This window comes from Danio aesculapii, chromosome 16 (genome assembly GCF_903798145.1).
Source record: "Danio aesculapii chromosome 16, fDanAes4.1, whole genome shotgun sequence".
Classification (NCBI taxonomy): Eukaryota; Metazoa; Chordata; class Actinopteri; order Cypriniformes; family Danionidae; genus Danio; species Danio aesculapii.
The window spans coordinates 1,448,661-1,462,044 of NC_079450.1; the positions used below are offsets into that span (position 1 = coordinate 1,448,661).

A 13,384-nucleotide genomic window follows, 5' to 3' on the forward strand; every position below is an offset into this window, starting at 1 on the left:
CCCCATTTTGGTCATCACCGATCATTACTTACTGTAAATACACTGCTATACCGCAGAGACAGATCTACCAGTATGGTGATTTGGCCCAAGTTAAGTCTTTTAACTGCTAAAACACCGGCGTATCATATTTTCTCACTTTACTCTTGGACTTCCCCATTCTGGTCATCACCCCCCCCCCCTTTTTTTTTCGGTACCTATTAATCTATTGGACGTCTCCAACAGATTAGATTTTTCACCTAATGTCGAAAAGTTAAGTTTTACAGCTCTAATTACGTCCCCCCCAATTTTAACTTCCTGCTGGAACTAAATCGCACGGCCCCTGATTTCCACCCACTCCCAGGAGTAAATCGCTCTAGCTAGCCGAATGTAATAAAAAGATATTGATCTCAGACAGACACAAAGAACTTTAACCCCTCTGCAAAAAATTATCTGTGGCGAGTCACGCCTCGGATCTCACTTATTGTAAATATGCTGCTATACCACAGAAACAGATCTACCAGTATGGTGATTTGGCCCAAGTTAAGTCTTTTAACTGCTAAAACACCGGCGTATCATATTTTCTCACTTTACTCTTGGACTTCCCCATTCTGGTCATCACCCCCCCCCCCCCTTTTTTTTTTTTCGGTACCTATTAATCTATTGGACGTCTCCAACAGATTAGATTTTTCACCTAATGTCGAAAAGTTAAGTTTTACAGCTCTAATTACGTGCCCCCCAATTTTAACTTCCTGCTGGAACTAAATCGCACGGCCCCTGATTTCCACCCACTCCCAGGAGTAAATCGCTCTAGCTAGCCGAATGTAATAAAAAGATATTGATCTCAGACAGACACAAAGAACTTTAACCCCTCTGCAAAAAATTATCTGTGGCGAGTCACGCCTCGGATCTCACTTATTGTAAATATGCTGCTATACCACAGAAACAGATCTACCAGTATGGTGATTTTGCCCAAGTTAAGTCTTTTAACTGCTAAAACACTGGTGTATCATATTTTCTCACTTTACTCTGGGACTTCCCCATTCTGGTCATCACCGCCCCCCTTTTCAGTACCTATTAATCTATTGGACGTCTCCAACAGATTAAATTTTTCACCTAAGGCCGAACAGTTAATATTTACAATTTCAAGTTCAAGAAGTAACCCCACGGCCCCTGATTTCTACCCCTCCCAGGAGTAAATCGCTTTAGCTAGCCAAATATAAAAAAAGGTATTGATCTCAGCCAGACGCCAGGGACTTTAACCCCTACCTGCTCGGATCTCACTTATATTAATTACGCTGCTATCCCACAGACACAGATCTACAGTATGGTGATTTGGCCCAAGTTAAAATCTTTTAAGTTTCATTGCTACATGGCCAACAAGGATTTTATTGAGAGTGAAGCTGTGCTTTACAGCCGTCAACTAGATCCTGATTTCAGAGGTGCAGCCAGCTCTGTGAGTTCATCAACTCTTCCAGAATCTGTACCTGGATGATGGAGCTTTCAGCTGCGCTTCAGACTGAGCTGAGCCCAGTTTGATGAGCTGTTGTCCGGGACACCAACAACAGGCATTATGTCATAACCACACCCCTACAAGAGTAAGCTCATGATTAGTTAACGTAGTGCGAATATTTGTTGAAGGTCAGATTTTCCAACTCAAGCGATCTGCACGTTACTCATGCATCTTCATTCACGTGAATTGCATCCTTCGCGCCGCCTCATAAGAGCAAATCGCGCCCCAGGATGTCTATATGCGTTTTTGCATTGACGTGCATTAATGTATAAAAAGAAGTCTATGTCTCTAGAGTGTGTAGGAAAGTTTCAGCTCAAAATAGTAATAATGTTCTCTAGCTCTCTGAAACTGATACTTTTAGGCCGTGATCCTGGATGTGGTGTTTTGGTGACTGTCGCTTTAAATGCAAATGAGATTGTGCTATTTTTCAGAAGAGGGCGGAGCTACAAACACCAGTGCGTCAGCATAGCCCAGACATAAAACAGCACTAGCATTAATAGAGTCAGTTACGGGGTTGTTACAGTGTGAGTCAGGTGTGCATGTGTGCTTCATGCTTCTGTCAGTCTATGTCGCTCCTGTCTCTGTTCATCTAAAACTCCACATCTATAATCCTCTTAGTCTATGCTGACATTATCTTCAGCAGCTCAAATACTTCAGCTGCTTCTCACTCAGGGCTGCTGTTTATGCTAATGAGATGGAGAGATGGGCACTAGTGGGCGGGGCTTTCCCCCTCTGATGACACGTACAAAGGGAGAATGTCAATCAAAGTGTTCCTGCAGACTGTTTTTAATCAAGGCTGGACATATTCACACACTGCTGACACACAACTGTGATTTTTGCACAATAGCTCCTCTTTAAGTAGTGTGTACCTCAGGTCTGGGGCTCCAGAGCCGCACCACGGGGTCGATGCCGCTGGTGGCCAGAAAACAGTGTCCAGGGTGCGGCTGCAGGCAGTTCACTATAGACTCGTCTCCTTGTAAGATCCGCACCAGATTCGTCGTCTCTTTCTCCCAGATGAAAAACGAGCCGTCGTCTGAACCGCTTACAATGTACTGGCCTTTACTGCAGAGAGACGTTAAACCAGCAGATAAAACTGGAAAATTTAATTCCTTTGAATTTATAACATGATTTAAACCAAACAACATTAATAAACGCTGCAAAGGTTTGGAAATAGGTGCATATATAAATATAACAAATATTTTATAGACTACATTCATGCATACATGTATATAGACAAAAATATGCAAAGTACACGCAAATATATTTTTGTAAATTTGGATGCAATTAATCCTGATTAATCGTTTGACAGCACTATTAATTTGGCAAGTCATTGGATAACAGTGGTTTGTCCAGTAGCTAATTGAATTTTTTTTTCCTAAGGGGCCTAATAGTATCGACAGCCCTTTTTTACATTTACATTTAGTCATTTAGCAGACGCTTTTATCCAAAGCGACTTACAAATGAGGACAAGGAAGCAATTTACACAACTATAAGAGCAGCAGTGAACAAGTGGTATAGACAAGTTACAGGTGTGTAAAGTCTAAGAAGCAAAGCATTAGTAAGTTTTTTTTTTGAGAGAGAGAGAGAGAGAGAGAGAGAGAGAGAGAGAGAGAGAGAGAGTACAGTTAGTGGTATAGCCAGAGAGGCAGTTACAGATTAGGAAGGAAAGTGGAGACTAAGCAGTTGCGTTTTTAGTCGTTTCTTGAAGACAGCAAGTGACTCTGCTGTTCTGATGTAGTTAGGGAGTTCATTCCACCAACTGGGCAGATTGAATGTGAGAGTTCGGGAAAGTGATTTCTTCCCTCTTTGGGATGGAACCACGAGGCGACGTTCATTCACAGAACGCAAGTTTCTGGAGGGCACATATATCTGCAGAAGTGAGAGCAGATACGAAGGAGCAAAGCCAGAGGTCGCTTTGTAAGCAAACATCAGAGCTTTGAATTTGATGCGAGCAGCAACTGGCAGCCAGTGCAAACGGGTGAGTAGCGGAGTGACATGTGCTCTTTTGGGTTCATCAAAGACCACTCGTGCTGCTGCGTTCTGAAGCAGCTGAAGAGGTTTGATAGAACTAGCTGGAAGCCCGGCTAGTAGAGAGTTGCAATAGTCCAGTTTGGAGAGAACAAGAGCTTGAACAATGAGTTGAGCTGTATGTTCAGATAGGAAGGGTCGGACCTTTCTGATGTTGTAGAGTGCGAATCTGCAAGATAGAGCAGTTCTAGAAATGTGCTCAGAGAAGTTCAGTTGGTCATCAATCGTAACTCCAAGGCTTTTTACCATTTTGGATGCAGTGATGGTTGCTCCATCCATCTGGATTGAAAAGTTATGGTGAAGAGTCGGGTTGGCAGAAACTTCAAGCATTTCCGTTTTCGTGAGGTTAAGCTGGAGATGATGATCTTTCATCCAGTGTGAAATGTCTGACAGGCAGGCTGAAATGCGAGCTGGAACCGAGGGATCATCAGGGTGAAAAGAGAGGTATAGCTGGGTATCATCAGCATAGCAGTGGTAGGAAAATCCATTTTTACAATATTGGTTTGATTCCAGCCAAACTAAAAGAATACAAACTTTCTCCAGAAGAATAATATAATAGGAAATACTGTGAAAAGGTCTGCTCTGTTCAACATCACTTGAAAAACAATTACAGCAGGGTGAATAATTATGTCTTCTTCAACTTGTTTTACTTCAGATTTGTTTATAGAATGAAATTATGGAAGCAATACATTTAATAGAAAGTATCCTGTTACAAAAAAACTAAAAGAAATGCATGAGATTACATGAGGTGAAATTAAGCTGAATAAAGAACAGTTCAAACAAACATTTTATAATAGAGTTTTCAGAATTTCTATAATGTAAAATTCTGACCAAGAGGAAAACTCGATATACTGAACACTCAAGGAAGTAAAACAGCAATTCGTCAACAGGCCATTGGAAGGCTGGCACCAAAACAGCGCATATTCCCATAGACATTCATGTTACAATATATTTCAAAAATGTATTCATTTAATTTACACATCTATTTATGATTTATAATTTTATTTAGAACTTTACTGCACTCCAGAATCTGAAAGATTGATTAACTATAGGGCACAGGTGTCAAACTCAGTTCCTGGAGGGCTGCAGCTCTGCACAGTTTAGTTCCAACCCTAATTAAACACACCTGATCAAACTAATCGAGCCCTTCAAGCTTGTTTGAAACCTACAGGTAAGTGTATTGGAGTTGGGTTGGAACTAAACTGTGCAGGGCTGCAGCACTCCATGAACTGAGTTTGACACCCCTGCTGTAGTACATATGGAGCAGTTATCTGAAATATGCTCATACAATGCTATATTAGTAGTATTTGGAAGTGATAGAGTTAACAATAACTCAAAACTGTGTTTTTACATGACCAAACATGGTAAATACCAGGGGTGTGACGAGACGCCTACTCCATGAGACGAGATGAGACACGAGATTGGGTCCACGAGTACAAGACGAGACGAGATTTTTACACTATTTTAAAGAAATCCTTACTGATGAAACATATCAATGTAATAGTCTCAGAATTCAAAGTTTTTGCTAATATATAAATAGAAAATAGATTTTTATTAAAAATAATAATAAATAAATAAATAAATAACACAAAATGCAAAACAATTTAGGTGTTTTTTATCAACTTGTAATGGATTTACATCCATATTTTATATATGCAATTTCCATAATTATTCCCATAATTTTATGTATGCAATAGTTTTATATTAGTCTATATTGAATTCTATGCAATGAACATGCAAACACTGCAAAATATTTGTTAATATACAAATGGAAAATAGCAAACTACTGACTGGCTTTTCCCCTATAAAATTGCAGAGTATTTACATTGCAAATCTTGTAGGTCCATTTGGATTTTGTGACAGTATCCGACAAATGTTGGCAGGTATGCCGATTGTCTGCATTTACACAGCACACGGCAAAATGTGCAATAACCAGGAAGAAAAAAAAAAAAAAAAGCTAACTGACAGCTGAAAATAAAAAGCGCTCTTTTTCTCCATTCCTGTATTTATTCTGTTCGCATGGTTACATTTTCTTTTTGACAAGTTGTTTTGCTATAGTTCAGGACAGAAAAGTTCCCCTTTGACCATCTTTTAATCTAGGCCTTTATAAAGCAGTAGGTATCTTAATACTGTTGCATACATCACATGCATAAATCACGCCATGGACATTACATTATTTTATTTTGGTTACGTGGCGGATGTTGCGCTCTCTTTCGCTCTCGTGAACATGCTTAAATTCTTGTGCTACATGACAATATAAACGCTTTTTTTAGTCACTTGAACCATGAAAAGAAAACATCTGCTTTTCCGTACAGCATAAATGTGTTTGGTAATGATGAAGGCGGGTGTGTTGAGTCTCCAGCAGTTCAGTATGTGTGTGCGCTTAGAGATGTGTGTAAGTACAGAGAAGTGTCAAACAGCTGTGTGGACTGTCCTGTCGCAAAATGTGGCTATAAGTCCTACACGATGGTAATAGTTTGATTGCAGTGTCTACATATCTGTACTGCACTTCAATAATGCGACTTTCAGCACATCTACAGTGACATTCAATTGCGTGGTAAAAGTCCATGGTTAATTTGTCTGGCTGCAGTTACAGTTGCGGTCTCTGCTTTGACATGAATGACGCAGCAGCTTTTGAACTCCGGTGAGAAAAAAAGCGGTTACGTCATGCCTGTCCGCCCACCTAACCAAGTGACATGTGCAACACAGAGGTCAGCCTTACTAGGTGTGTGCAAAGCACTTGATTTACGGTTCAAATTCAATCCTGCTTCCAGTCTTCAATGCTAATTTCAGCTTCACGCTCCATCATGATAACATCTTAACTCACTAACTTTTGACCTTGACAAGAAATCTTATCGCGATTTAATCTCGACTAAATACTAATCCCTAGTAAATACACATTACTGAGTATAAAACCAAGCACATGTGGTCAGAACACAAACAAGTCATGCTTAATGAAGAGTTGAGCATTTTTCCTTAAAGAAAACTGATTTAGGGAAAATGCCAAATCTAGCTCCGCCCACACCCCGCCTCTTTGCCCATTTTTGGTTACCCAGAAGTGATGGGCTGTCATGGACACTACACACATGTTTTTTTTACAGTATGGATGTGTCTAATGTGTCTGTAAACTGACCTTCCAAAGAAGTTTGCCTCCTTAATGTCAGTGGTGGTATTGCAGTGTCCGCAGTAGCGATGCTTATAGTCGAAGCTTCTCTCTCTGAGGACGATCTCATCCTCCGGGATCGACTCCTTCCGGCTGAAATTATGGAAGCGGATCGAACTGTTCCCCTTCTTGTCGTCCGCTAGATAAGATGCATGAAAAATACCCACAGAGTTCAGATTATTCCAAAATAATAACACGATAATCGAAGATTCAAGACAAGAACCTACGTGATTCAGGCTCATTAGAAATACATGCTTCAGCCTACATGTTTTTGAAACCGCAAAAATGTATGTAAAGATACGGTTGACTGTAGTTTGTAGCTAAAATGAACACTAGAGGGCAGTGTGACAACAACGTTTGTTCTTATTTATATTAATGATATTTACAGGGACATATTATTAAAGGATAAAGGATTACACTCATGCAGTTCTTTGAACAATACCATTTAAACACCACAAACGAACTTAACGTTGTCTGTGATTTGTAATGAACATGTTTGCGTCACTTATCCATCTCCATATGGACTACTTTTATGACGTGGTCAGTTTTATCTTAGATTAGTTTTTACTGCGTTGTTCGAGTCCGGTGAAGCACGCTTCCACAAAAGAGGTAAAAGCACTGTAAAATCTAGAAAATGCTAGTGCAGGGCTCTTTTATCCCCTCATGTTTACTTTTGTAAACACTATTGGTTGGGTTTAGTGAAGGGTTGAGGTCAGTGGTTCGCTAGCTGAACTGTATGACAAACGCTGCCTTCTAGTGGACGTGTACAAGAACATGTCTCTGAAATTTACAATAGTATGTATACTTAGTTTCCCAGAGATGGGTTGCAGCTGGAAGGGCATCCGCTGCATTAAACATATGCTGGATAAGTTGGCAGTTCATTCCGCTGTGGTGACCCCGGTGACTAAGCCAAAAAGAAAATGAATGAATGAATGAATATATACTTAGTACATATGTCCGATTTACACAAATGTAAACAGCACCCTCTAGTGGAGTTTTCATTTGAAACGTGTAAGAAAACGTACTTAAATAACATATCAGATTCCGAAAAATGTAGACCGAGCCCTCCAGTGGATTTGTCAACTAAATTGTACAAAATGTACCCCAAGTATTGTATTTCAGATTTGGAAAAATGTAGACAGCGCCCTCTAGTGGATTTGTCATCTGAAACATACATAACGTACTCCAAGTATTGCATTTCAGATTCACAAACACTTAGGATTTGTCATCTGAAACATAAAATGTACCGCAAGTAATGTATTTGAAAAAAACAGCACCCTCTAGTGGATGTCATCTGAAAAATATAAAACATACCCCAAGTAACATAATTCAGATTCACAAAAACTTACACATCGCCCTCTAGTGGATTTGTCATTTCAAAAGTATAACAAAACGTACCCTAAGACCGCAGTTCCCAACAGGGGGGGTCGAGGCCCACAAGGGGGCCTCAGCGAGCTTTGTGGGGGGTCATGTCATATTTAAAAAAAATTCTTAGCAGTGGACAATTAGAATGATCATGTTGCTTTAGTTAATTTTATCCCCTAGCTCAGTGGTCCTCAACCACCAGTCTGTGGATCAATTAGTACCAAGCTGCACACGAAATCCTTAATTATTTCTGAGTCTGAACGATCTTTTATTTTGAAAAGTCTTTTATTTTGAAAAATGACCATATTCTCTTGCGTATGTCTTGGTCATTTGAGCACCAAAATTTAACCCACAAGCAGCAAAATAAGTAAGAAACAGGCATCTTTAGAAAGTTTCTTTGCTAGGGGGAATAAAAGCCAAGTGAAGGACCCGCGAACTGCCAAAGAATAGATTAGCAACCCACTTGTCAACAAATCAGGCGAATCCACCATGTCTGTGCAAGAAGATCAACTGATGGAGATTGCAAATGACCGCGGCATATTGGGTATTTCTAGAGTGGGGTGACGGGGTCGCACCAATGAACCCCGGGCCGCAACGCGAGCGCACCGCGAGTCATGTGACAAGAATTGAGCGATCAGCTTCAGCTTGTAGGGAATATTCACATTTCGGTAAGACTAATTTTCAGTTTTCTCAGACAAACCCAGAACACCCAAACACTGCAGTGATCTGACTTTTCGCCATAGAAAAGGCTTGTATCAGGGTGACAGCAATGTTTTGTCAGTTTGTCATCCTCTGAGAAAACGGGTTGATGGTCGCATATAAAACCCATGAAACTTTTCTCCTTCCAGCTGCAACCCATCTCTGGAAAACATTAGGCTATTATTTGTGCATAAACATATCCAGATATGGTAATAAACATACCGTTTGTTTGAAAACAACATTTTTTTGTGATCATTACTGCTAACTTATATGAGCGATAATATCATTAAATGTGGAGGGGGGCCTTATAATATTTCCTGGGGAAAAAGGGGGTCCCAGGCAAAAAAAAGGTTGGGAACCACTGCCCTTAAATACACATTTTAAATTTGCCTAAAATGTAGCCAGCACCCTAAAGTGGATTTACTATCTGAAACATATATCAAAATGTACCCCAAGTAACAGTAGACAGCGCCCTCTAGTGGATTCGTCATCTGAAATGTGCGACAAAACAGACCTTGAACAATGTATTTTACGTTACGCAAAAATGTAGGCCAAGACACGCATTTCCAGTGGGCCTGAGCTGCACCTACAGGCGTCTGTTTTGGAGAAGAGCGCCGCCTTGATGTCTTTGTCGAGGGCGTCACAAGCGCTGCTGTGCGCCTGCTCAGGGAACTTGCCCTTGAAGTCATTGAGACACTCCAGAGCCTCGGCCACGTACTTCAGCTCAAAGAGGCAGCGTGCTAAACGGAAATGAGCCTTCAGGTGGCCCGGGTTCAGAGACAAGGCCTTCAGACAGTCCCGCAGCGCGTCATAGTGATCTCCATCCCTGCCAGACACACACACACACACACACATTACTGGTTATTAGGCAACACATTACAGCCAAATCAAATCTAAAGAGTGGAAGTTTATCTAAACACAAAATCAAAGTGCTTCTGGCAGAACTAATGTGTTGGTTCTCTTTGGATAAGTGATTCATAAAGAATAACAAAAAAATCCTAAGTTTAAGGTACTAGAAAAGTGAAACAATTCTATGGCTATTATTAAAAAAAAGTTGTCTTGTTTGTTTTTTTATTAATAATATATAATTATATACGGAATAGCCATGTTATTGAAGGCTTTTTAATTTTTTCACTTACTTTTCAAGTGCCTTGGATTTAGGATTTTGTTCTTTAGCTGAAGTTTACCATTTGATGTGCTTTTAAGGCCCGTGATTGACTATTTCAAGCGTGTGTAAAGCATTCAGACACAAGAAATTTTGTATTTTTTGTATTTATTATTTTGATTTGGCATTTGATTATTAAAATTCTGTACCTGAATAAGGTTTTACTCCACAGAAATCCATAAAGCACTGTTTTTTCCCACTTTTTCAAAATTCACTTTTATCTTTGCTCTCTTGTAATTATCTACACTTAAAATATAATAAACAATTTACATGCATATTCCAATTCTCTCCGAATAGAGCCATTTAAGCCATCTGCTGATGTTGTATTCATATCTCGATATATAATTGCCAGAATCAAAATGTTGCAATGTCTGATTTGTACAATATCATGCCGAGCCCTACATGACATCAATGCACACACACCAACCGTCAATACAAAACCATATATAACCAGGGCTTGACATTAACTTTTTTGATCACCAGCCACTGTGGCTAGTAGTTTATTACTACATACATTACTAGCCACTCGCCATTTTACTAGCCACAATTATATTGTTGGGAAAACATATTTTATACACATAAATATGACTTTGACATGCTAAAATGACTTGATTTAGATTTTGTGTTGTCTCCACATGCCTCCTCATTCATTTCACTTTGTGTGTGTGGTGTTTGAGCTCAATAATCATGAGCAGATGGGTCATGCTTTCACAGTATTACAATTAGTTTTTATTTCACATCATTTCAGAGCTCAAAATGAAGGATTCACTAAATGTATCTCTGACCACACCAAACATAAACAATGAATTATTTATTAGCCACACATGTTAAATGTGTCAAAACAAGCTAAATATAGGTGTAAACTATACTTTTTATTTAACAAAACATATGCACAGTAATCTGTCCAGGCTAAAGGTCCCAGATCAGCAGTTAACTACACATAAATGAGGAGTTAATCTACCATTAAAGCAATGTTATTGTAAAAAATGATAATTAAACCATATTAACGCAAAAGAAAGCAGGTGAAAAACATACCGTGTGATAATGAAAGGATGATCACACACACAGGTTATGTTAGACTCATAAATAATCTGTTCAAAGAATGGTTAAAGCAAAAGTAACTGGTGCTGCTTACAATAAGTCAACTCTGGAGCTCTTGAAAGCAGCAGGACTGTGGGTGCATGTTCATCACCTTTTGTCTAGTCTATTTGAAAGAGAACCGATCGCATCCATTGTGTTTCTAGACACAGTTGCTTCACGAAAGGAAACGGGAGTCGTGCGCATCACGTCAGCTGTTAGCGCGAGTGATTATCCTTTCATTCGGTATTCACCAGCAATTAGAACGCAATTAATTTTGTCAGTCGTGTTGCTTCTCAATACTAAGATCACCTTTGCATGCATATTGGACCATCCTTATTGTCGAACCCTGCTTTTAAGAATTATTATCTGGGAAAATTATTTTCAACCAGCCAAAGTGGCTAGTGGGAGTGTCTGTCTTACACGCCACCGCTGAAATCTACCCGCATTTGGCGGGTGTTAATGTAAAGCCCTGTATATAACCATATATTTGTATTGTTGCTCATTGTATTGGATCATTTTCTCCATTTCATACTGTTGGTTTATTGCTTTTAAATTCTATATATTAGTTGTACATCAATTAAATAAAATGTTTTATTATATAATAACATGATGGAATCAATGATGCATATAAATTAGAGGTAATAAGCACGTGACCCATGATTTTTATTTTACTTGTAGATTAATTCAACATTTGTAAAGATCGCATCCCGCCTCCAAATTGCATATATATTGTCTGTAGAAAAGAGCTCTCTTTTATTATCACAGATGTCAGTCAGCGCCCGCCATTGCATGTTAGCATCTGCAGTGTAAATGCAGCCCGTATAATATTCTGGTCTCACCACTTCCGCTTCATGTAAGCGGCGGCGCGGTTCCCATACAGCATGGCGTTGGGTCCGGCCTCATGGATGCCCAGACTGTAGAGCTGAATGGCTTGAGTCCATTGCTGACGCGCAAATGCATCGTTCGCTTGCTGCTTTATCCTCTCTAGGTGAAGAGGGAGATCGCCAGAGCCACTGCAGAATGCAAACACAATTACATGAATTAATTAGTTTGTAAATATATCATGTATACACAGAAACATGATATTCCACACTGCAAAAAAATCCTTTCTTAGATTTCTCGTCTTGTTTCTAGTTCAAATATCTACAAATTCTAACATCAACAAGCAATTTCTGGACAAGCAAAAATGGTTTAATTTTTAGGTTTTAAATAAGTCAATAATTCTTCCTTAAAGGGCACATAGTTTACCTCTTTTTTATGATTTAATATTAATATTCTGGTTCTTCTGAGTGTGCCAGTTTAGGTTCAGTTTAAAACACAATTCAGATTGTTTTATTATAATGTGTTAAAAAGTGTCATGTTGGGGGCGTGTCCACAGCTCGCTGATTTAGGGGTGTGTTGCTTCACATGTAGATTAGTTTCAGCTTCCCGCCAACGTAACAAGGGGGCGGGGCCATGAGCTCACCCGCTCTGCGTTTGCAACAGAGTCTGACAGGCAGACTGAGAGAAGGAGCAGGAGAGGATCACCATTCAGTCGTACATGTACGGCTCGGACAAAGACCAAGCAGAGAGTACAAAATCATTTGTGTCTTTGTACAGTTTTACAGCCAACTGTGTGCTAGTTTCAAGTGCCGAGCTTGTACACAGAGACTAATAACCACACACACTGAATTAACTTTGACTGAGGCACCGGATGCGCCGCTCGAAGCCGCGACACGGCACACCAGACACTCTCTGTAGCGCGGCAGAAGCATGAAGTGTCCCTAATCGTCGCGCCACGCATTTTTGAATTCTAAACATAGGTTTCTGCAGCGGTCCGCGGCGCCCAGCCGTCGACTTGAGTGTACCCTGATAGAAACCGATGTTTAGAATTGTAAAACGCATGCTAGTTAAGATCACAGGGAGCTTCTGGGATCGCGAGAAATGCAAACGGCTGAAGTATAAGGTAGACTCAATGAGAAGTACACATGTTTGCAAACCCACCTAAAGATACAACCAATAATTCCGATTAGAGCGATAATGTGGAGAATATTGATCTTGTGTTGAGCCCAATGAGCCTTGCATCTAAAAATAGAGCTAGCTTGTTCCTTTAGTGATATCGCTTCCACTCACGCTGAAAATGGCGGACGTGAATCAACAAACTGAGGATATGATGATGCGCCTGTCAATCAATATTGGTGGGCGGGGGGACCGCTCTCCTACGTAAAGTAGCGGTCGATCTGAAAACCGCTCCAATTGGTCCACCGTTTTTTATGTTGTTAAATTGAAAAAAAAAAGCACTGGGTGTGTTTATATCACCCCAATATGACGCTCTATACACCATACATGCACATATGTCTGTCCAAACAGCTTGAAAAGTAGATTTTTTACCATAGGTGCCCTTTAAAACAAGCTA

The 13,384-nt window shown here is 39.9% G+C and overlaps 1 protein-coding gene across 1 annotated transcript in view; it reads right to left on the reverse strand.

Moving 5' to 3' along the window:
• Positions 1-13,384, reverse strand: part of wdtc1 (WD and tetratricopeptide repeats 1) — a 37,514-nt gene that overhangs the window by 1,295 nt on the left and 22,835 nt on the right. Inside the window, exons 12-15 of the mRNA XM_056475896.1 lie at positions 11,829-12,002; positions 9,335-9,570; positions 6,651-6,819; positions 2,359-2,551 (exon numbers count right to left, since the gene is read on the reverse strand). Coding sequence (XP_056331871.1) covers positions 2,359-2,551; positions 6,651-6,819; positions 9,335-9,570; positions 11,829-12,002 — 772 coding nt within the window. The remainder of the gene's footprint in view (positions 1-2,358; positions 2,552-6,650; positions 6,820-9,334; positions 9,571-11,828; positions 12,003-13,384) is intronic.